This window comes from Neodiprion lecontei, chromosome 1 (assembly GCF_021901455.1).
Source record: "Neodiprion lecontei isolate iyNeoLeco1 chromosome 1, iyNeoLeco1.1, whole genome shotgun sequence".
NCBI classification, from domain to species: domain Eukaryota; kingdom Metazoa; phylum Arthropoda; class Insecta; order Hymenoptera; family Diprionidae; genus Neodiprion; species Neodiprion lecontei.
This window is the reverse complement of record NC_060260.1, coordinates 5172687-5197611: the sequence shown is the minus strand read 5'-3', so window position 1 is coordinate 5197611 and position 24925 is coordinate 5172687. Positions and strand designations below refer to the sequence as shown.

Sequence of the window (24925 nt, the reverse complement as noted above, 5' to 3'; positions counted from 1 at the left end):
GCAGAATTATGGTTATACTGCGGTGAATCTCGTACTTACAAAAATAGGCTCTTCAATTTTCGTAACCATTAATCGTCGGCGTGGCGTGTATTTTATTAACGACAATTAGATCCACGCGAATATATGCCTCGACGTTACCGAATCATACGCGCGTTTTGTTCGCTTGTATCCAATATCGTATCGATATCATCGACACAATCGTAGACGCTGTATACGTACGATAATACGCACCTACCTACACTAAACGAGTGTGATCTGCAGATTGGCCAAAAGCACATCTGCCGTCCGTTCGAAATATTCCACAGTTAATAATACATCGTCCGACGGGTCGCGTGGATGGAAATAGCCATAAATTGATACGAGGGTTGCCTCGGTACTTCAGCGAGTGCTTTGGTCTTCCTCCTAACAAGATTCGCCCGGGCTCTGATGTTAAAGTATCACGTGCGAATTAACCCCGAACTTCGCGGATACTCTTGGAAATTGCCGTAACGCTAATCGCCGAACAGAACCCGCGCATCCTTCAAAGTTCAAATTTACCCGCCGTGACGTCGGCGTCGCCTCACTTCAGACTAATCGATACGCGTACCGAAATCCCGGCGCCTCCTTTATACGCACGCCAATTCGCGTGTCTCTGCAACCTCCGGCTTTTACCGAAAATCCCTGATCCCTGCATCTACGACAGTAAAGTACAGCTCGGGCGATGAAAAATGACGATCAATTCATCGTTAACAAATTCTGACAAATTCTTAACGATAGCCCGTTGTTATAGACATAGGCAAAGGAAACGCGTTATGATACGGTTCTGAAGATCACCCCGCACGAATCGGTAAGTTATTTATTCTTGCGATAATATTTCCATTTGTTTATTGTACGTAGACGAAGAAAGGAAAAGAAAAACGCCGGATCGATGCTAGATTAAAAATCGCAAATTGTATCCAGTTTTCGTTTATCGTACACATCACGTTAGTCGTTGATAAGTATGCTGAGAGAATATTCACGTTGTAGGTACATCTGTAATCGCGCTGAGGGTGCGGATGATATTCAACGGCACGCGTGCATTGCGGGCGTGAAATTAGCGATACGTCGGAAGTGCGAAACACCGTGTCGTGTAAAAAAGGAAAAAGAGGATATACGAGGAGGGCAGGCGGCGGGCGTCGCTGCGTCCCGTGTCTATATTTAAAGCGCGTTCGCTGATTCAATCAGACTCCATTCGGGCAAGCCGCGTTGCGCCAATATATGGACGGATGGGTTGACAAACCGCGGATGTCGAGATGTGATGGAATTGGCCGATACGGGCGTCGCGCTTCCTTTTATCATAATTACCCTGGCGAATGTGATTTCTACGAATTCTTTCAGGAAATTGGGATATTTCGTACAATTTTGTAGAAAAAATTGAAAATATCCATAGTTTCTCGTAAAAACTTGTTGTAGATTTTCATGAAGATTTGGATTTTTTCAGTAAAAAAATCTACAAGATATCACAATTTTAAAAGAAAAATTTATAATTCTTTACGAAAAATTCTGCGTACTTATAATTTTTGTACGTAATGTCTGTAAAAATTCGTAGTATTTGGTAGAAAGTTTTACCAGGGTAATCAGAGTAAAGCTCGCTGCCGCGCTCGTTTCTCTTTTTCTTGTCTTTCGATCCACGTACCCGCGTCGTGGAATTACGATCGTACGAATGATTTATAGGACGGGATATTTGCAGTTTCCGTATTAAGTAAGATTACATCGAAGGGGTTGTAAAACTCAGATATAAGTAAGCACGGGTAATAAAGGCCCGCACCTATCTCTATCAGCGTGGAAAGAAGTTGAAAAAAGACGCGCATTTACGCGTACATGAAAGACGTATAGATGGACGAAGTGAAAAACGAACCGCAGCTACGATTCGCAGAAAGAATCGTTCGACTGCTTCGTAAACAGAATTTATTTTAACAATATATTTGTTTACTTTATTATTGACGTTCAGCAAGTACGCAAATCGCCATGCTCGATAGCGAGGCGGTGAAAAATATTGTGAAAAATCGAAATTAATCCCGTTAGATTATTTATGCATATATATTGTAAATTCTACAATTTTTCAATCGTATCTTTCGTCGTTCCGTGAAAATCCTGTTTCGGCATTTATCGCACAAAAAATCTACGGTATCCTGAATTTCAGCTGAACGATATATTCAAATTGTCTAATGGCAATAGTCCGATAGTTTTCGAATATAGTACAAGATCAGAGACACGGTATATAACCGGTCTTGATCGATATAAACATTTGTACGTATAACCGTTCTTTGCGTACGATGAAATTTTACGCTCACCGATAAAAATTACCAGAAACGAGATAAACTGGCTAGATGGAAAAACATGAAGCAAAAAGAAAAAAACAATTCTGAATTACGAATAATGAGGTAAAGAAAACTTACAAATTGGACCGTCAAGTTCAATCTGTTTTGCAGAAAAAATTTTCTATCAAGAGATTAGATATTAATTTTGCAATTACACTACCGCTTGAAAAATCGCGAATAAATCACGGCCGATGTATGTTACGAGGTCAAAGGTCGGTTATAAGTCAATTTTGTCGAGTTGATCTGGAATTTGCGAACATTATACACATGTAATGTTATATATATTTTCTCGGTATTGATTTTTTATTACATGTTTTGCTTCGTTTCGCATAAAATTTATATGCGCTCAGACAATCGATACACGAAGTATTGTTTTTTTTTTACCCCCATGTTTGATTGTGAATGAAGCTACGGCGTTATAGACTTTGATCACCGGGTGTTTTTCTTGCTCGCATATCGCTGTCATGACATTATATCCCTCTGAATTTATTGTCATTACACTTTTTCGCCTCTTTCGAAGTCGAAGTTCAATCTCCATTTTTTGCTCATTTAATTCGTACTCGATTCATCGGACTGCTTGTTGGGCGTGTACCTATTGGGCTTTAATGTTTCCTGGAATTAATATTACAACATCGTCGAGGAGTGTTATAAAATGATCGAGAATCTTATCAGCGCTCGTGTCTTGTCCGCGTATAACGTGACTTTACATTTTTAACTTGTTACGTATAATCATACAAAATAAGAAAGAAACAAAATCTTGCAAATAAAAGATACGGTGGTTTGAATCTCGCATATAACGTGCTCGTAACGCGGTTATCAAAACGTTACCAGTCAATTAAAACTCTGATGTTCTCATGGAAAAAAAAAATAAAATAAAATTAAAAAAAAGAAAAACCAGCCGCGTATCGTACGGTCTGAACGAAACTGCGGGGGGAAGGAGGAGAAGCAGAAACTAAGAAGGAGAAAACATTCGTATATAATATACTACAATCCTTCTCCCTCTTCGCGTCTTGACGTTGTGTGATCTTAAATCTACCAAAAGGATTATAATGTCTGATGAGAATGATAACTAATTAGTTAATGCGTGTATTAGAATATTATCGTGGCTTTACGAAAACTTGTCGTATATGTATATGACATAAAAAATACCCGCGCATCAATTTTTAATTGCAAATGCGCGCGCGCGAAGAGCGTGGAATAGTAAGAAGAAAAGAAAAAGATAAGAAAAGAAAAGTAAATAATTGCGGCGGGTTCGACACAATTCCCGCAGCTATGTAATGTATAATTATACGATAAGTATGTAATTATAACGATATACAGATAGCGGCGGGTGGTGTGCATACGGATGAAATCGAGGATCGAAATTATGCATAGTCCGTTTGAATGCAATTACAATTACAATCGAAAAACTGTTCGATCGTACGAGAGACGAGTTACTTCTATTTAATGGTTTATTGTGTGAAAAGGAGGCAAAATCGGTATTTTAATCGAGTGTAAGTTTGTAATGTGAGTCGTAGGTGAGCCGAAGACGAATGTTGCAAATACGCGAGGTTAAAAGACCGTTGCCTCCTTGTTCCGCACGATTCTTTATTCAGGGTGAGGAAAAAGTATAGAAACCCTTGGAAATCTGGCAGGGTACGGTGAAAACGAAGAAAATTACCTAGGTTAAATTTTAGGTCATTTTTAACAAGGGATTCAATGCTGACCCTTTGATTTGACCTGAAATCTCATCTTCAAGGACGATTTCAGATCAACTTTGATTTTTCAAACGGAAACCCAAATTTTCGCGCCAGAATCGGAAAGAGCTAAACGTAAAATTTTCGGCTCTTTCCGATTCTGGTACCAAAAATTGGGGTTTCCATTTGAAAAATCAAAGTTGATCTGAAATCGTCCTTGAAGATGAGTTTTGAAGTCAAATCAAAGGGTCACCACTGAATCCCTTGTTGAAAATGACCCAAAATTTAACCTTGGTAATTTTTTTCGTTTTCACCGAACCCTGCCAGATTTCTAAGGGCTTCTGTACTTTTTCCTCACCCTGTATAACAAGAGTATGTTACGCGTTTTTTCCACGAAGCACGAAATTAAGGTTAGGGTCGCGTAATGTCAGATTTGTTCGCGACGGCGCATGCGCGCAGTATAAGAAAGATCACTTTTAAGTCCTAGGACTCGAAAACGGACTTTTCTACACTCCGCGCATGCGCATTAGCAGACTCACTCGACAATCGTAGAAACGGGTACTTTTTTATAATATACATATTCATGCACTTGTAACACAATGTATACCCAGAGGCTTGGAGCGGATAATCGTGCGTAACGTCCTTACATGCAACGCTGGGACGTAATACGATAATATCGCATTGGCGGGGAATTATCGTTGCGAAAATTTACCATCCATGATCTATCTACAGTAGAACTTCGATTATCCTAACTAATTGGAACTGGGGATAGTTCGGATAACCGAAGAGCAATTTTTATGTTAGGGGGTGATAAGATATACAATACAAATTTGAATCCACAGTCTGTATTAAACGTCGAATTATACATTTCAAACATCTTTCAAACACCGAGCTGTTATTTTATCGGTATAAGCAACGTTACAAGTGGACTTAACGAAACTTGAAGCTGCGCTTGACGAAAACTCGCAGAACCGCAACGAGTAACAAGGTAGTAGGTGTGGATTTTCGCGTCCCGAGAAGATGTTTGAGTGAGGAATTCGTCGGGGAAGGTCATTTTTGAAAGGAGAAAAACCGTTAGGGTTCTCTCGGCGACGTTTCGGCTGTATCCGTCAGGATTAAAGGACATTCCTAAGCCGTAAGGTATTCATCATACGGCTGCGATGGACGTACATTTCGCGCACAAGAATGTATTTTTCGAGCCAAAGTCCGGACAAATCAAGTCGTGCTTCGGACAATCGAGGGTCGGATAATCGCGGCCCTATCGTATCCATTTTTGCACACGCACGCACACTGAGAGAGAATCGAGTGCAGCAGAGAGGGAGAGAAAACGGCGAGGAAACTAGGAAGGAAACGGGTTGCGGTGGGGTTCGGATCGGATCGGCGATAATATGGCGAGGTGGCGGCGATGTGCGAATCACGTATCGCGCCGATTACGAGAAGACGGTGGGGATCGCAGTGGTGGATGCAGACCGTGAACCTGGAGGCTCGTCAGTTTCGCGTTCATCTCCGAGGACGACGGCCGGTCAGTCGAGTTAACGTTATTCTACGTACTGCGGTATACATGTAATATTTTATATATATTTGAAGAGACACCGCAGGAGCTTTTTTTTCGAACTCGAGAAACGTAGAAATATATATTAAAAAGAAGAAGAGGAAAAAAGAAAAAAAAAAAAAAGCAAAGAAACAAAGGGTAAATCTGCGCAAAGAGAGAGAGAGGGAGAGTCGGAAAATCAGAAGGAAGGAAAATCGTTGCTAACTGAAGAGAGGAGAAGACGAAACGCGCCTCTTATACGTATATGGTATAATACATTCACGGTGAGTTTCTATTCATTCATTCATTCGTTCGTTCGTTCGTTCGTGTCTCATTGTACATATATGCACAAATTTATACACATTAATCACGTGTGCGCGTGTTTCGCGAATTTCGTATATGCACGTATAGTATGTATTATATGTAAAAGACGTACAGTTTTTTGCTTCTGCATTAAAGCGTTACGATCGAGCCGTTTGCCGGTGTACGGAATCGCATCGCCGATTGTGCGCGGAACACACGCACGTGCGCGTCTTTAATGTTGTTTTTAAATACACAGTGTTACGCACTTACACGTACGCGTCTATGCGCGCGTGTATGACACGTGCAAGGCAAATATTTTCTCCCGGTAATATTGCAGTAAAGTTGGAGAATTGGGATAATCAATCCTCGTGTCCAGCTACCAGTTTCCATGTATGTTGTTATTTATACAATACATACACGATGCAAGTATGCGTGTACAACGTATCGCACCGCACAGGAAAGAATCGGTATACATGTATAACTATAATATTGATTTAAGTCGAGCGGTTGCATTCCGCCCACTCTTTTTTTTTTCTATTTTCCCTTCTACAACTTGCTTAAGTCTCGCGCTTCTTTGGTCAGCCGGCCTGGAACGTGCATTTCTCTACGTAATTATTAACCCACGTACACGTACGTACATCAGACTTGAATTCGCTTTTATTAGCGTGTAATTCTTACGTCTGCAATATATTATCTCTGCACGCGTTCGACTTGAATCGATACTGTATACGTACAGGTATACGTTCTCTGTATTATTTTACACGCTTGTACAGTTTTACTCTTCAAATAGTTATTCGTTGCGTGATGTGTGCGCAACTATTAGTCGCAGAGGGCGTGTGTAATTCTAATACTTTTGGAATAAGATTTGCCTACGTTATCAGCAGGCTTGACGCCGTCTTTTTCGTTAACATAAAGAAAAGAAAGAATTACTTTTCAACTTGCAAAAAGAAATATTAGAAATTCTAATTGTTTTTTATGCCTACCATACAAATGTACGCATACGTTGTAATTGGCGGGGGCGGGTTTCAAATTCAATCCTAAAACGCACTACCGTTTGCAAATCGGTTCCCGTAAACTGCGATCCGAATCGGCGGTTTAGTTTGCAGAAATTGACCCTCCTGCGAATTTTACCTCTGCATTCGCCTTATGTATAATTTGTAAATAATATACGTGTAATAACTTGAACTCGACGGTTTCTTTTCGTTTTTTCTCACGCGGCAAATTTTGATTCGAGTATAATGTTGTATTGTGTATTAATATTTTCCCAACTCTGTAATATATAATCTTTGAAAAAACGAGAGGTCAACAACAATTCCAAAGAACAAGGAGGGGGCTAAAAAGCGTACGGTATTTAGGCGTGTGTGTGTGTATACATATTCATATACGCAAAGCATCGTCATTACTGATATTGACTTTTCATGCCAACTACGCGTATGTACGCGTATATATATATATATATGTATATACACAGACACTTGCGTAGTGGTCGATGTTACAGGTTAAAATTACTGATAAATAATTGATGAACAATTTCTAGAATTCGATAAACGATGCATTTATAATAACTCTCTCGACTGATTCTCAATATTCTGTACGTATAACGTATTATCAGAAAATATGAAGAAAATTCTATTATTGCTTGCGACATGTATATGTTTTTACATTTCTTATTTGTTCGTTGGAACTTTGACGGCGAAAAAAGTAGGCGTAAAGAGACATGTATACCGAACAATTTATAGTTCTATAAATATGTATATCATATCAAAGACTTTTTAAGGCTCTCTGATTTGAAGAATATATACATATATTGTTCAATTGAAAGGTGACGACGCCATGTACTTCACGTTCCGAATTAGAACTGTCATCTTGGGTCAACTGGCTAAATTGTTCTATAATTAAAGTTTACACCTTACAATTGATTTTAATAAAACCAGTCTGTCTGCCACCCTACGAGCTTTGTGAACCGCATTCTCAGATTATCGCCATTTTCACCAAGCGAGATTCGTCGGCCATTCGACGTTCGAAATATCGAAAAATTCTTCATTTATACGCAGGTACGCGAAATTGTCAATTTCTGCAATACTCGCAGTTGTCTGTGTTATAATTGTTCTGCCATTTTGTCGTCCCAGCTTCAACTCGTTACACGGTTCGGCTTACATTCGCGTAAAAATGATCTATTCTTCTAGACTTCTAGACTTGTTTCCGATGTCTCTATCGTCGGATGAAATTGTGTCACGAACGTCTAAAGAAAAATCTAAATCTGATTCCTTTCAATTCGTCTGTGAGAACGAATTATTGCGAATGATTGTTCCACGATTTTTAATTCAATCCGAGAAGAACGATTAATTTTCAAATCCAAACACTCGTCGTTGAAATTATATTATACGTATATCGATCGCAGGTCGCGGATATTTTTCGTCGCGTAAAATACAGGAATATGTGCGTGTGTGGGTGTACATAATATAAGATAAGCAATGACGTGTAATAATTCTAATGAATTCGCTTCAAAAAATTGGTTTCAAGCCGTGTTCACGTTGATCAAATATTTGTTTTGACTTTAAAGCCACGTGTGTGAATTAAGAATTGGATTATAAAAACGAGCGAGCGAGCACCAGAAAAAGTAGAGATACGTATACTATGTCGAAACAAAAAAAAAAAAAAAAGAAAAAGAAAATAAAAAAAAATCTAACAATATTTCGCAAATTCATTAAAATAATTCGCGCATTTAAATTTTGTGATTCGTGCAAGATTTAATTTAACTCTCTCTCTCTCTCTTTCTTTCTTTCTTTCTTTCTTTTTTTCTTCCCCGTCCTCTTTTCTTTCTGAAAATCAAACCGAATCGCATAAAACATCGTATATGTGCAGTTTTTTTTTTTTGCCTCGCGGGTTTGCGCGATCGCGATTATAATAACAACGATTAATTAAACCGCTAAATCTTTCACAGCTGTCGAACGGATATCGAGCGTGCGGCGACGATGATCGCGTTTTTGCAAAGAACGTAGTGGCACAGTTGCGTAAAAGGCCAGCGGCTCACGTGCGCCGGGTTAAAGACTCGCAATCGTCAAGTTGACGTCGTCGCGGCTTATACGCCCGCGGAACAACGACGACGATCCGATTGGTCGCGGGACGCGCACACCTCTCGACTCAGGGCGTGCGCGATTTGCTCGACAAGCAATTTACAAGCATTTTATCATTGTTAAACCCGTAAACGATGCAGGTAAACGTAAAACCGGCGAGGCACGACGGACCCCCTAAGCCGATAATTATATTCCATGGCTTTTGAGTACCGGGTACAAGTCGGTTCGATCTGTCTCGAGCAAATTCATCGTTGCACCGCCATAATTTAATTTATAAAATAAAAACGAAAAAAAAAAGAATAATTCCCGGGGTACGCCGGAACCCTTTAAAAAAATTATTACAAAAATACTTTCATTTTTTTTTTTTTTTTTTTAAACTTTTCAAGTATTCCATTTTACCCGAAATACTCTGTTTTATTTACAAATCGGTTATAAACTCTCGATTATAAAACTATTGAACATAACATTTTTTTTTTTTATTTTTTTTTATTCGTGGAAAATTTTTCAGGGGTCCGTCGTGCCTCGCGTTCCTCCTTCGTATACTATTTTCTGTGAATAATGTTTCGCTTCTCGTGGTAAAGTATACGTATATGTATACACACTGAGAGGAATTTTTATTTTCAGTTACCGCTCGGTCCTTAACTATTTTCATTTTTTACCACAATCGACAAAATATAGTTCTAGGTAGAAAATGAAAATTAATTTTCTAGCTTTTACCGGAAACTCTACTATCCGTTACTATTCTTTCTCATCACGATCACAGTTACTATATTTTATCGCAACTGTTGCGAAAATTTAACGCTTGTGGAACGATAAATTGACGTTAAGGCCTTGTTTAACTAAAATAGTAGAGTAAACCTCGCAAACTGATTTTGCGTTGCAATTGCCAAAAAAAAAGGATCGACAATAGCGCAAAATGGTTACGCGTACCTAGTTTTTCGTAATCCCAACAACGATCAAACAGTTTTTTTAACGATACCTGTTTTACTCAATTTTTCTAGTTACGAACCGCGATATGTACTTGATGCACTAATGTCTGTTGGCTAACGAGAGACGTACGTTTTACCGTTCAAATTATACACAATTGTATAACGATTGACGTGTAAAAAATAATAAGTGTGTTTTTCGCGCCTTTCCGAACAAATAATATATAATTATAATACATATATACATATATATATATGTGTGTGTGTGTGCGCGCGCAGGTATATCACACGATATGTGAAAAACATGTTATTCCAAGTTTTCGCAGTTACATATTACAACATTATATATATATATATATACATTATATATACCTTATATACTAGAATCTTTATACCCTTACAGTTATTTTCCTGTATACATATGCACGTACACATACGTGTAGATATATCAACGCGTTCACTTTCCGAAATCTAATCGGTATGAATGACGAATGGTGTGGATTCGGTAATTACGCATCATATTATTTATACGCGCAGTATGTAGTTTGCTATTATTTTCTCAGACGTAGGTTATCAACACTTTGCAATTTTCAAACGACCTGCATGCACATGCTTCGTATAAACAGCAGCGAGTTCTCAACGTCGATTCGTTGATTATGTTTGTGAAAGATTTCTTTGTAAAGTGAGAAATATATAAACATTTCTCACGTATCGGTATCATTGTCAATTATGGTTAAACGTTATACCTTAACATCTCGTCCCCCGCCCCTCTCTGTACTCGTCGAACAATCCCGATTGGTTCTTCTTTCTTGCTCAACGTACGTCGAAAGTTTATTTATCGCAACAAGGATTCGGAAGACCGCGAACTGTACCCTAAATTAATACAACACCTATATTATCAATCAGCGTAACTAGTTATATGTACAGTATAACCCGAAGCATTACAATTAACATCGCAATCAATATCGTCTCTTATTTCGTTATAATCGCGTAGATATGCTTATTATACCGTTCAATCACCCCTGAGTTCGGTTATTACACGAATATTGAATTAATTTATATGTCTTTTTTTTTCTTTTTTGTCATCTTTTTTTTTTTTTTTGTTTCCGCTTCAACGCGCTTTTGTTAGTTAATTCACTTTCCAGCTTCTGCTAATATGCGTATATACACACGTGCGCGTGTGTAATTGTGCTTTTATCACACTGAGACGTTACGGTATAATTTACGTATAGAATCGAAATTAGATATATTCGCGGTATAATAATAAATTATCATCGTACGTTATATGCACACACGGCTGATGAAATATTCAATCGCGTTACGCAACGCGACGTATTCACCTTCTGTGTATGCGTGAGACTCTCACTCCCACAACCAGGATGGTGTAGGTGTAACAAAGCGTGTAAGTATATCGCAGCTTACGCCGTGACGTTTGTTAGTTGGGTACGAATATCAACCTTGCCCTTGTAGAAGCTGCCGGATGATAATTACAACGCTTTCCGTCCTTTAACGTGCAACGCTGCAGCCTGCGTTACGTGCGTATCTTCTTGGATATATTTTGCACAGAGTTAAAATTTCGAATGCTGGATTATTCCGACTCCTCTTATCACGGTATTTGCAAGAGTGCATTATCGTCTTGCGAAATCGCAGCGTCCGCGCTTTACAGTTGCTCATTTTTGCGTCTCGTTATTTTACTCATTTTATAGATATTATAATTGTTAATACAACGTAGTATGCTTCGTTCGAACGAACGTCGAGGGAAATTTGATATGCGAGTAACGAGATGTGGTTGAGAAGTAATTACAAAAAGTCGTCAAACTTTTTCATGCGAGAAAAAGACTCGCGTGCAGCGCGCGTGTATCGCAGAGAAGAGTTAAATTGTCATTCGAAGTGTGATAAATAAATGCTAATTACGTCTAATTAACACTAGCTCTAAATTAGTTTCGTTGTACGCGGTAATTGCAAATCGAATATCTATACATATATGTATGAAATAGCAGCGATTAATTTCGTTGCTCGTTTCTGCTTCACGAATACTTGTCAGATACATACAGATACTAACCAAAAGATTATCCCGCGAACGATAACCTCGCGTGACATTGTCCACATCACGCATGTAATTTTACTATCACGTGCATAACGTGCAGAGCATGCTGCGGCGTGTCTGTTGAGTAACGAATCTTTCATATCTTGATAACTCCTGACACGAGACGCATATGTGTGTGTGTGTGTGTAGTTTATAGTTATCTCTTGCCGAAAGACCCTTCATTTTAACCGATCGCATCATGCAACAAACGTCGATGCATTCTCGTTCTATATAATAATTTACGTAAGAACAATTATCACTCGGAACCAATCGGAATCTGATATTATAAAACTTGCGACGACAATACGTATAATTATGCGATTTATTGGTGGTAGAATAATTATGTTTAGGTGCTGAACGCATTTCTACGATTATTGTTAAAGTTCGATTGATGAATTTTTTTTCTTTCTATTTTGTTTCATCTGCGTTTCTTATTTTTCCCTTGTTTTTGTTTTGTCTCTGTAAGACGTATCGTCGTATCTTACATAGAATAAATATACATGCTATACAGAGTGTTTTGAGAAAAATATTTCCAATTCAAACCTCTTCCGTCGTAACAACTGCGGTGTAAAGCTCTAATGTCATTGTTATATCATCATTCCTGTGCACATATACCTGCACATGTAATGTACACAGTGTATTTTGAAATTTTCCGTACATACTTTCATATCTTTCCAGAGATCCGTTGTTGTACAAAGCTTAAATAGATAACAATACACCGGGTATTTTTTATATCCTTTTTCTCATTTCTATCGCTGATTTGCAAACCGTGACGAAAAAAACAGACAATTTACGCCTATTGTTTTCCGAAGCCGCTGCGAAATTAGATATGTATCCGATCGTAGCGCAGATCGGATCACTTATTGCTGCAGGGATATTTCACGACCGTAATTCATTTGGATTAAAGAAGAATTATCGCATTTTAATCGCAAAGTTTCGACCGACGAGATCATTGAGTAATCCTTCTGAATCGTTTCAACGTTATCTTTATCAAAATTCCGTCGCGGTTCAACAATTGGCATTTGCCTTCTGCTCGATTTTCTATTTCGCAATTTATCAAGCTAACGATTATACAATTTGCAAAATGCGAAATGGTTCAAGCTTTTATTTTCCAATAACCGATTCTCACATCCACAGTATGCACAGAATTATCGCACCACGCCAATTTCTCACAGTCAAATATTGTTTTTAACATCAAAGGTATAGACTATTTGACAAGAAGGCTCTTGAAATTTTGCTTGTCCGATATCTGCAATATACATATAATGGCTGATAATATTTCAATCGCGATTTGCTGTACGGTTTTAATGTGAAAAAATTGACGCTACGAAATTCTATTTTATCAAAATTACATTATAGGTATAATATACATATACTTACCTCTATATACGGGGAATTCCATGCGAACCCGACCAACGTCTGACCCTAACCATTACTGTTTTGATTGAAAAATTTTCTGCAACCCTCCCAGCTCCGAATTAGTACCCTGAATATTTTTCAGATTTTTTACTCGACTGCTCAATTATTTGTAAATATTTAAAGTCATTTTGAAAAGGACCTCTTTTAAAATTCTCAGAAACTTTATTTTTTATCAAAAACATTTCAAGACCGAACCCGTCACGAACCAATTTTTTTTTTCAATTTCTTTTCAGCGCTCTCAAATGTTCCAAGTGGAAAATAGAAGTTACGAGATCTTTTCAGGAATTTTCAGACCGTTTAAACAATGTTTCAGTTGATCAAAAAAAATTGAGAGTCCTGAAAAAAAAAATTCCCATCACGGACCCGGTCTTGAAATGTTTGTAAAAAAATACAATTTTGAGAATTTTTTGAGAATTTCAGTCCTTTTCAAAGTCACTCTCAGTATTTGTAAATAATTAATCAGTTGAGTATAAAATTTGAAAAAAATTCAGAGACCTATTTCATAGTTCGGATAATTGCAGAAAAAAAATTTGGACGATAATCAATAATGGTTGCGATTTCTAATCTTTGAACACGAGTCTCAAGATAAGCGTTACCATCTCAAAAATGATGTCCTGTACAACATGTAATATGGCATGCACGTGATTCGTTTCTTAAATTTTTATTATTCAAATTTCTCTCTGAAAGAAAAAAGAAAATTCTTCGTCACGAAAAAAAAAGAAAAAAACAGTACTTACACGGTACAAAGTCTAAACGAAAGTGGTTTCAAAGATTCGTGATTCGTTTCACAGCCTGTATTTTTGTTCAGAATTTAATCTTTTATTCCCCTTTCTTTTTTTTTTTCTTTCTTCTTTGCATTCCGCGTTCAATCGTATGAATTGCTTTGAATTTCAGAATTGGTCGAAGAGTAAAACCAAGATGGTGGTACCGACAGAACGAGCTCTTCACGAGGCTATTCAAGTCGCGCCTCTTCTTCTCGCGGATGATGTCAGAAGACAAAAGGTACGTAGGTAGCCATTTGAGAAAGAAGGTCGAAAGGCTTTTAAAGAGCAATTTAAACAAAAAAAAAAAAAAAAAAAAATAGCACACCGGTAGTAAAATATTTTTCTTGTATAATTATTGTGTCAATTATAGAAATTATACAATTTTACATTATAGGTGTACGAAAATTTGCGTCTAATATTTTTTTTTTCCGACATCGGGTTTTGTCATATCAATCGTTGTGCAAAAAAAAAAAATAAATATAATAAGAATAATAATATTAATAATAATAACGTATCACCGCAGACTTGTGAGAATTTTTGTTTTATCATTTTGATTTATTACGCTCGTTAAGCGAGTGTCGCGATACCGCAAACATTTTATCGGCTATGGCGAGCTGTCCAATAGCGAACTGCCACTCGAGACAAGCCTCTGTGGTCACAATTGACGCGTCACGTTTCTGTAATTCCTTTTGGCCGAAGCGAGACTCGATTATACGTAATGCAGCGTGTATGTAGATTTTACGATCGTGTGAAATGTTCAACAAGCGTTTAACAATATTTTGTCAATTCGTTTCACCGCCGATTATCGAAGAGGTTTAACTATATCGTAGCTGTAAAATTGATCGGCAGATTCTTGCGAATAATTTTTCTTATGGAATAAAAATTAGCTCTCGAACACGCGTGATTTAGGACAAAATGATACCCGTATCTTTACGACTTTTGGTCATAGATTACAACGGTGTTTCATACTTGGTTAATCTTCGCGTTGCGCCAGTCGTTATATCACGTTATTGCGATATTATAAACAACGAACGAGTCTTACACGCGTAAAGTGCGTATTTATAGGTATAGGTATTATATCGTGATGAAGACAAAACAGATTTTGACAAATTTGAAGGGCGGGTGGAGATTATAGGCGAAAAACATGACCCATCGCAATTTCGTATAACCGGCTTTATAAATAATACAAGTTATTTACGTACCCATCATACGTAGTTTTGCACGAAATTGGAATCGCGAAGATCGAGCTGATTGTGAAATTAATAAATTAACGCATCACCGTGACAATTACACATGTTGATTTACAATTTTTCAGGCTCTCGTATAAAAAATTACCCGCTACTTTTTACGCCTACAATATTTCTAATTCGTCTATATTATCTACGTCATGTGTATATTGTGCAATCGTTTGTACGAAATACGAGGGAATTACGCCGTCAAACTACGCGTCGGAAAAGAGCCTGGTTTTGTTTATTTCTCGTATTGAATGAGCAAGCGAGCAAAGTTACGCAAGTTTTCGTAATCGCAACGGCAACAATACCTTGTAATTAAATCGTATTATAATTATTACTATTTCTTCTATCGGGGAAACACTTTTGGAAATCATTAATACGTACACGACGTTCTCTGCATTGATTTCGTAATAATAATTGGCCGTAATCGAACAAAAACAAAAAATAAAAGAATTAAAATAAAAAAAAAAAAATTGAAGCAACGAACAAACTTCGAGTAATTCGTTTTTCTTCCCTATTTCTTCATAGCTTATTGATCGTTCTCGCGTCTCTCCATGTTTGACCTTACATTTATGATGATCGCGGTTCACTTGATCATTCTATTTAGGAAGTAAAAATGTGGCCGCAGTTTAGCGATTCTCAATGATCCTGATTCAGAGCGAACAGTTTTTTTCCAATAACCTAAATTCGATAGTATACATTGTACGTATATAGATGATAGTTGGACGCGATACCAATCACGGATTTTCACGCGAATAAGGTACCGTAATACTATTTACGCGATAAATTTTAATCTGATATTTATTTCTACTCCACAAGTATTTATATAGAGTAAATAATGATTACAGCCTTGTAATTTGAAAAAACAAAAAATCTACCCGGTCCTGAAAATCTGCAACGGTGTTCGTTATCTCGATTGAACACATTTTATCGGCATATAATATCTAATATCCGAATATATTGATCGTTGAGAAAATTTGCGCAGTTTACGACACACGTGTATACACGTAATGTCAAAGTGAATAAATAATAGTTCTCAGCAGTGTCTAAATGAAGATTAGTATAATATACGAGTCTTATTTGTCAATTTATATTTATCGATTCGCTAATTATCATCGTCCAACAATTTTTATCTCACGTATAAATCATCGAATCGACGTCCCGGAAATTTTTCTCACTCCGTAACGCACGGTTTATAGATATACGTATATACGTACACACAATATTCGCAATTCGCAATTCGCTGCAGGAATACGAAAAGTTTGTTTCAAACACGTCCGCAAACGATAATGTACGGGTCAAGACTTAATTGCTCTCTATTCGTTCTTGATTTATCCGGCATTCGCCACTTGATGCACACTATATATATATGTCTCTGTGCGTACAATATCGTAAATATAGCACGGTATTTACAGACATTACATGTACTTTTAACGAGTAATCCAGTACATCGCGTCTGGAAATTTTTTTCCAACAAACCGGAGGAGGGATCGTAGAGTGCAAAGGGAACACACACGTGTCGTTTTCTATCTCAGCAGCGTGTCTCTGTGTGTACGAGCCTGTTTGAGGATAGCAGAAGAAAATCGACCACAGCGTGCAGGCAATGCCGACCCGCCAATCTCATCACGCATGCAAATTGTCTCGTCTCGTCTCGTAGGAACGACTTGACGAAGGCACTTATATTACCGTCTAACAATAACTCGTCGCAATATTTCTTTCGAGGAAAGATACGCACACAACGCCTGATCAACCAAGGAGCTGGTTGTTCGCTTGAAAATCATTAATACTCCTTTGGTAATCTTATTACGAAACGGTAGAGCTTCGAGTATTTGTCAAATTATTGTTACGTTCGTAAACTACTGTGTTTTTCCTAATGATGCATAAAAAAAAAATAAATAAATAAAAAAAAAAACCACAGAGGCTGCTATTCTTGAGAAAAGAGCTTCGATATCGATTATTTACGTCAAAAAGTACCGTAACGTTGAATCGAAATCAGGTCGGAAAGTAAAATTCTTCGTCATCACGATCGTTAACTTTCATCCGTATGATGTATGACGTACGATTCCATTTCTAATGGCAATGACTGAACTGATTTCGCAACACTGCGAACGTATATAACGTAAAGAATTGTTCTGGAATCGGAAGACTCTCCCCCCGCCCTTGCAATCCGACTTCTTTTACAAGCTGCTGCAACGATCGCGCGAATTTAGTCTGGTTCAGCAATTATAGTTGTACACCGAGTATAACTTTAACCTCGGTGGCTATTTAAATTACTCCAATCAGTTTCTTATTCTTAGTAACCGGACTATCTTACGTGAAATTTCTGTTCGATGCATACAGAGAGCTGGGGCGTTACGTGTTACGTTATCGTACGTAAATATCCTATAATATAAGGATACTCGAGTTACAATGCGACAGAACTTGTACAGAGAGAAAATTGATGAAAAAACTAATTATGATAATGTATGTACGTTATACTCGATAGTTCGGTTTTATTTTTTGCCAAGCATACTCGAAATCCCGCATCAATGTACGCCAAGAAATCGGTACTCATTATCAGTGACTGTTTATTATGCATTCGCACGTATTCGCGTATTTGGCAAAAAAAAAAAAAAAACAATCTATTCACCTCTCAAAATTTCTCACCTTTAAATTCATACATACCCGTAGCCGTTACGTAATGCGCGTGAGAGGAGAATATTTTCTAATCAAATTTATCCTTGAATCGATTGATTGTCGCTGCCCCCTCCCCCCCCCCCCCCCCGCCTTCTTCTTCTCGTTTGAAATGCAAACTTTTTAGCGATACAATTGGATTTTTGCACGCTGTAGATATTGTACTTATATATTAACGAGTAATTTAAAATTTTCAGATAGAAAATCGTCTCGCCCAGATGAGATTTTCGGCCGCTACAACGCGGAAGATTCAGTCCGTGTTCTTGTCCGAGGTTGAAAATGGAATACGTCAACGACCCTCGTCACTGCAAATGGAGAACACGTACATCCCCGAACTGCCCGATGGCACGGGTAAGTTTGGTTCAAAAAAAAATTCGTTCAGCTAACTAATTAAACGAAAAGTTTATGACCCTGATAGTTAAGAGAGGATAAAAAACCAAACGGATGGATAATAATTTCTGCGTTAATTAATAACCTTAAAACTAATCAAACGATTATTGTCACGTTATTGAACTGAGAAATAAAGAATTAACAAAAAATGGTGTTAATCTGCGAATATTTAAACATACCAATTAACACCGCGAGATTATCGTTTGTATATAATGGATAATAACATGTAAGCGATATTTATATTACGGTTGTATCGCGTCTTAAATGTACGGATAAATCAGTAGAAATGAAATAAACATCGCTTTTGAATCTCGCGATGATGTATAATTTATCCCCGCACGTATATTACCAAATTGATAATTTGTGATTGTGAAAAATAGCCCTATGTAAAGAGTTCTTGGGGCGCTGGCGTACTTGGAAAACCACTCGCTAGGTTCCAATATAACAAACATTCACGGGTTGTTGGAAAAAATCGATTTCAAACTTTGATAAAGCTGAGTAAACATTAATCAAGCAACAAGTTCCGCCGTTACTCTTTGGAGCGCACGGTGCGAGGCTTAATTTTGGGATTTTCAAAGGCCGCTGGCCGGCAGTGCAGTAAACTTTTTCACACGAAATTATTATGCTTTCTTGTATCGCTCACGATGCAGTTTTATAGTGAAGGTCTATAATTGTGATCGATGTAGGCGTAGAGGTTGTAGATTCAAAATTGCAGTCGAATCTTTTTATTAAATTCTTTCAAATATCTTTATTTTTCTTTTATTTCTCTCCACATTATACAAGGAAACTGGAATATTATTAATTAAACGCTATACACGCGATGATTTTTACCTCCGTGCGCGTGTATATATATGAAACAGGAAAGAAAAAATTGAATAAATCACAGAAACCCGGACAAAATAAGAAGAATTTAATTGAATTTAGAGAAGATCGTATGAGATATAATGTTTTCTTTTTTGACATTCCCCAGAGTCGGGTTTATTTCTGGCGTTGGACCTTGGCGGTACCAATTTCCGTGTAATTCTCCTGGAACTGGAGAACGGAGTCGTTGTCAAGGAAGACGTCAAGAGGTATCACATTGGGGCCGATCTCCGAGTCGGGTGCGGAATCGCGTTGTTCGATTACCTTGCGGAGTGTGTCAGTGACTTTGTAATCGGACAGGGTGTCCAGGACATCGAACTTCCCCTGGGTGAGGAGAATTCCCAATTCGTTTTTCTAATTTCTGATCATCGCAGAGCAACTACTAACCGTCTTTGTTAATCCCCCCCCGCAGGTTTCACGTTCTCCTTTCCAATGATCCAACACTCCCTGGAAGTTGGTATTCTCGTTACGTGGACCAAGACGTTCAACTGCCAAAACGTGGTGAACAAAGACGCCGTATTACTGCTACGCGAAGCCCTTGAGAGACGGGGAGACACGAAAGTGAACGTTGTCGCTGTTCTGAACGACACGACGGGGACTCTGATACAAGGCGCTTCGCAGGACCGAAACACGGCTATCGGTCTGATCCTGGGAACCGGAAGCAACGCTTGTTATCTAGAAAGAGCCGACAAAGTGCAGCACTGGGAGACGGAGAGACACGGCGAGAAAGAGGTGCGAATTCTTGATGAAATCGAGACCAGAAAGAGAAGCCGAAAGTCGATAATACAACAAGCGGAAAATCCTTCACACTGTTTCAATAAAATCGAAAAAACCATATTAAAATCGTTATTCGGAAACCTGCCCATTCGCTTTCGCGATGCAGTAGATGGAAAATTTTTTTGTCGTAGACAGATTCGCGGATTTGTGTATTGATATATTTTCTTCCGATTTGCTGGTTTACGCGATGATTATACCTGCACACGGCTGATAGGATGGTGCTTCCGCGTTCTGATGTACAAGGTACAAGCTGTATCATTATCGCTGATTATATCGTTCATGCATACATACTCGGGGAATGCAACGTACAGTATGCGATATTGAACATGGTATGGATTATAAGAGTACGCAAATATAACCCCACCCTGCACTATCCTGTCAGTTGTGGATGTCAGGGCAGAACTTTATATTGCCTCCGGGTCTAGATATTGTGTAGTTAGGTGTAGGTATTCTCATATTGATGCGTAAATACCTGTAATTATCCAATTTTCATATCCCGTGAATAATAACGGCTGCTTCTGACGTATTGCAAGTAAACTCAGTTAATCTCGTTCTATTTTACCTGCATATTTCCGACGTATGAACGAAACAAAGTTGTCAATGAATTTGAAAAAAAGTAGGGCAAAAATAACGTAGAACAGACAGATAAATACGCCGTGTATTCAATTCTTTTCCAGAATTTTCACGATAAACAGTTTAATTACTTGCTAATGCACAGGTACATGGCATATACGGTCTCATTTTTTTTCATACGAAAGCGATAAACGTTTGAAAAGGAAACAAAAAGTAGTTAACAAACTCTTGCCTTGAACAAATTGGCGGGTCTTTCGCTTGTTTTACTATTATTTAAGAATTCAAAATCCCCGAATTGTTGAACAATCATTAGTTAATGAATGAACTATTTGGACAACGAATTTTCATGTGCGCTTTGTACTTTGTTATTTATCAGAATAGTTACTTATTTTAGGTAATAATCGACATCGAATGGGGCGCGTTTGGAGACAACGGGGTACTAGACTTTATCAAAACTGAATTCGACCGCGAAAACGACGCAAACTCGTTGCTGGTCAGTTCGTTTACGTAAGTGTACCAACATTTTATTATTAATTGTATACCTGTTTATGTATAAAATTGTTTACATACCTGTCGTTCTACAAGGTGCAGCATTTTGCAATTCGCATTTCTTACGTTTATTCGTTTTCACGCACGAGTTGACGTTACATTTGAACCGGAAAATACTGTACGAATAAAAATATGTTGAGAAAGTCACGAACGTTGCACACGGTATTGTGTCGTATGTTATAACAATTCGTTAACCTAATTCCCTTAAATCCAATTTGTTGGATAGAAACAAAGACTAGTTTTATTGTTCAAAATTTTTCTTACAATTACAGTTACAATTTTTTCCACGCTACGCCGGGTGAATATTTTCCAGGACATTAATTTTATCGTTCATGTATCACAGACTTAATCTATATGTACGTATGCACATACCTTATATATTTGTACATTTTTTATCCTATTGTGTCGTATAGGTTTGAGAAATATATATCTGGAAAATATCTGGGAGAATTAACCCGCATCACACTTGCTAAACTGACGAAAGAAGGACTTCTATTCGAAGGACATGCCCCCGGCGCTCTCCTCACCCCTGGGAATCTCACGACTGACCTGGTGTCTCACATCGAACAGTGAGTTTTTTTAAATCTAATTTCCTACATTTATACAATGCGTATTACTATCATATCTTACGCACGAATAGACGGCAGCTTACGTGATATATTTCGAAATATTAACTTTGATTTTGGTCAACTTTTTATTACGCTAGAAATGGGTACCTACAGTGAGGGATAAAAGTATTCGTACAGTGGATAAATTTAAATAAAATAAGGAACAATTTTTTAAATGAATTTATTAATTGAAACGTGTGCTGTTTTATTTCATGCCTGGACACTAACGTATGCAAACATATAGAATCGGTCTTGTTATCTTGTGTTGTATAGACAAGTCGCCGTTATGGCAAGGACAAAAGTATTCGTAACATATAGTGTAGCTGTGTAGCACTGTAGTAAAATTTTGTTCTTTTCACCGCATCTCCTATACTCATGTCAACAACTTACAGAGATACTCTTGATGGAGGCAGCAACAATACAAGAGATGTTTTGGCCAGATTCGGGGTGACAGCAACTGAAGAAGACATTGCCATTGTACAATACGTTTGCGAAATTATATCGAACCGTGCTGCTCTCCTGGTTTCTATATGTAAGAACCATTTGTGGATTTTATTCGCTGAAATTTGTTGCTTTTTTCAAAATTACCACCGTCTATCAGCAGTATTTTATCAACTCTTCGTTTATTATTGTCAATTAGGTCTTGCAACATTATTGGAAAAAATCGATCGCGAGGAATCGACTATCGCAGTCGACGGTTCGCTTTACAAGCATCATCCTCGTTTCGAGGGGTGGATGAATCAGTACATTCACCTTCTGGCACCTGGACACAAGGTATGCAATCCTCTCACCAAATTATCAAAAAAAAAATCCTCTCATCCATTGAACGTATAATTAGCAATTTTTATTTGTTTCACAGTTCAAGCTCATGCATGCAGAAGATGGAAGTGGAAAAGGTGCTGCACTAGTAGCAGCTATCGCATTAAGGCTTAAAAAAAGACTTGAATGGGAGGCAATCGGTGATTAAGTTTTTATTACTATAATCATGCAAAACATTTGTTTCATTCCTCTCTTCCCCTTTCTCTCTCAGTTCACCCGTAGCATATAATAATTATCATTACGTTTATCAAATTATGTTATATCGCAAAAATATGAACCAGTGAGTCAGGCGTGCAGTCTGGAATAACGACCACAGAACGAAGAAAGAGAAAAAGAATCACGTGATTTGAACAACGTTTGTTTAAATTGAAAATTCGTCAACGTTCTCATCAACGCAGCTTACAGCGAGTGAAAAAAAGCTCTGATTCCGTGTGGATAGAGTAAAAAAAGGAGTATGAATTGGTCCAAAATATTTAATCATTCCGTGAAACTTGCAATCATTCGTGTGACAACATTGGTGTTGTTAATTGCTGTGAAATTACGATAAGTTCGAAAATCAATATCGTAATGTTCAGTAGTGATATTTATTTTTAACTTCTATTACACTTTATTACTACTCATTTCACGCAAGTGCCGAATGGAAATTACGAAATTCGAAGGACTGGAAAAGAAGAAAAAAAAAGTACAAGCGTCCACCTTTTTTTTTTGTCATCATTAGATTCTCTCATCGTACAGATAAGATTTTTTATCATTACACGGAGTGTCTTTTAATGTTCGAATATGCCAACGGAAACTCTATTTTCCAATTATACGTTCCTTAACAGCTATAAGTTTTCCTAATTTATGAAATGTTATTCAAATCTTTCAAGTTTGGGGGCAAAATCTGCTGGGTTTGTTAACACAGATCCCAATATTCAGTACCTATTAAAGACATATTTTATGTGTCATAAACGTAACATACGACCCCGTTGTGCGAGAAATTGCAATATACTGTCAAATTATTTGACGGTTTTTGCGTACTACTTAGAGAAACGCACAAGCTTCTTCGCATTATTTGAAAGAAATATCCGACCTAATAAATGTTACTCTCGATAATGCATTCTACGTGTATTTAAAATTTTTTATTCTCGTCTCTTATTTTCGTTGCGAAAGACGGTAACTATAAGGTTGTCAAGTGTTGCCCGTATGTTTTTCGAAAATATACGTTTAACTCATTCGGAACGTTGCTTTATGCACCAGATACGTCCGTAACAAAAAATTATAAAAATCACGCATTTTCTTACATAGAGTACCGTATTGTACGGAATAGGAGTTGAGATATTTGGTGCTGATTATGGCTAGAAAAAAGCCGGACTTGAATTATAGGCGATGTTGTCCTTGTGGGTATATTAAAAATAAAATTCCTGAAACGAAGTCTTAGGCTTGGAAGTCGATTGTTATTCAGGGTCGATTTGTATTTAGAACAGCACGGTATACATTGCATTATTGGATGGTCGTAAGTATGGTGGATATAATAATGTATGCAGTACGCCAAACAGCGTCTGATACGTTAATAAATATAGGATAAATTTGTATAGATAGATATCGATGAGATGTTTTTGTTAAATATGATTGAATACATTATAATAGTAATAGCGTTTATAAACAAAAACAAACAGTTATTTCTTATACTATATAAAAAAAAACAATATATATATATGTATAAAACATATGTTATGATATTATTTATTTTAATAAAATATTCTTTATTCTAAGTCAGGTATCAATATAAGTTATACAAAATGTAGTATATAAATATCATGACCATCATTATTATATATTGTATTTTTAACTTGTTAATACATACATACGTGTACATGTATATATATATATATATATACATACATGGACGCATACATATTATACACTCCCAGTTGTACTTGGGCAGGAGTTATTTTATAAATAAAAAGAAAGGAAAAGAAATTCGCACGTATTAGCAGAATTCGTTCGATTGGAATGTGATTCTCGTATCATATCTGTCCGTAATCCGTATCCCGCTTCTAACGTGCGCGAAAAGTTTAAATTTAATTTCTATTGAAAATTTGTCAGAACGAGCGTTGTGAAAACATGTATCATCAGTCGCATATACGAATTGTTCTACGGGAAAATGTTGAATTCTGAATTTCAGTGAAAGCTGAACTTGACAGCTTCGAATGAAACCCGCATGAAAAATCGCTTGTTCTCCGAAGACGTACGTCGATATTTTTCAAGCTCGCGTTATCTCCAAAACCACGGCTGGATAAGCTTTTCCGATTATTCGTCGTACGTAATCTATTTCTTATC

The 24925-nt window shown here is 37.4% G+C and overlaps 2 protein-coding genes across 6 annotated transcripts in view; both read left to right on the top strand.

Annotated features, from left to right (window-relative positions):
- LOC107223776 (intraflagellar transport protein 88 homolog) overlaps positions 1–18361 on the top strand; it is a 29410-nt gene extending 11049 nt beyond the window's left edge. For 3 of the 5 annotated variants that reach the window (XM_046745525.1, XM_046745521.1, XM_046745517.1), the window contains 2 exons: positions 14252–14359; positions 18224–18361. In XM_046745525.1, the coding sequence (XP_046601481.1) occupies positions 14252–14359; positions 18224–18227 (112 nt within the window). In that variant the 3' untranslated portion in view covers positions 18228–18361. Of the gene's footprint in view, positions 1–14251; positions 14360–18223 lie in introns of those variants that run through there. The other 2 variants (XM_046745539.1, XM_015663579.2) reach the window with 1 other exon arrangement.
- LOC107223766 (hexokinase-2) lies at positions 18245–22751 on the top strand. Its single transcript, XM_015663563.2, has 8 exons — positions 18245–18377; positions 19387–19605; positions 19690–20009; positions 21022–21134; positions 21590–21745; positions 22177–22316; positions 22425–22558; positions 22644–22751. Exons 1-8 carry the CDS (start codon positions 18245–18247, stop codon positions 22749–22751), a joined length of 1323 nt encoding a protein of 440 aa, XP_015519049.2.
- The last annotated feature ends 2174 nt before the right edge of the window (positions 22752–24925 follow it).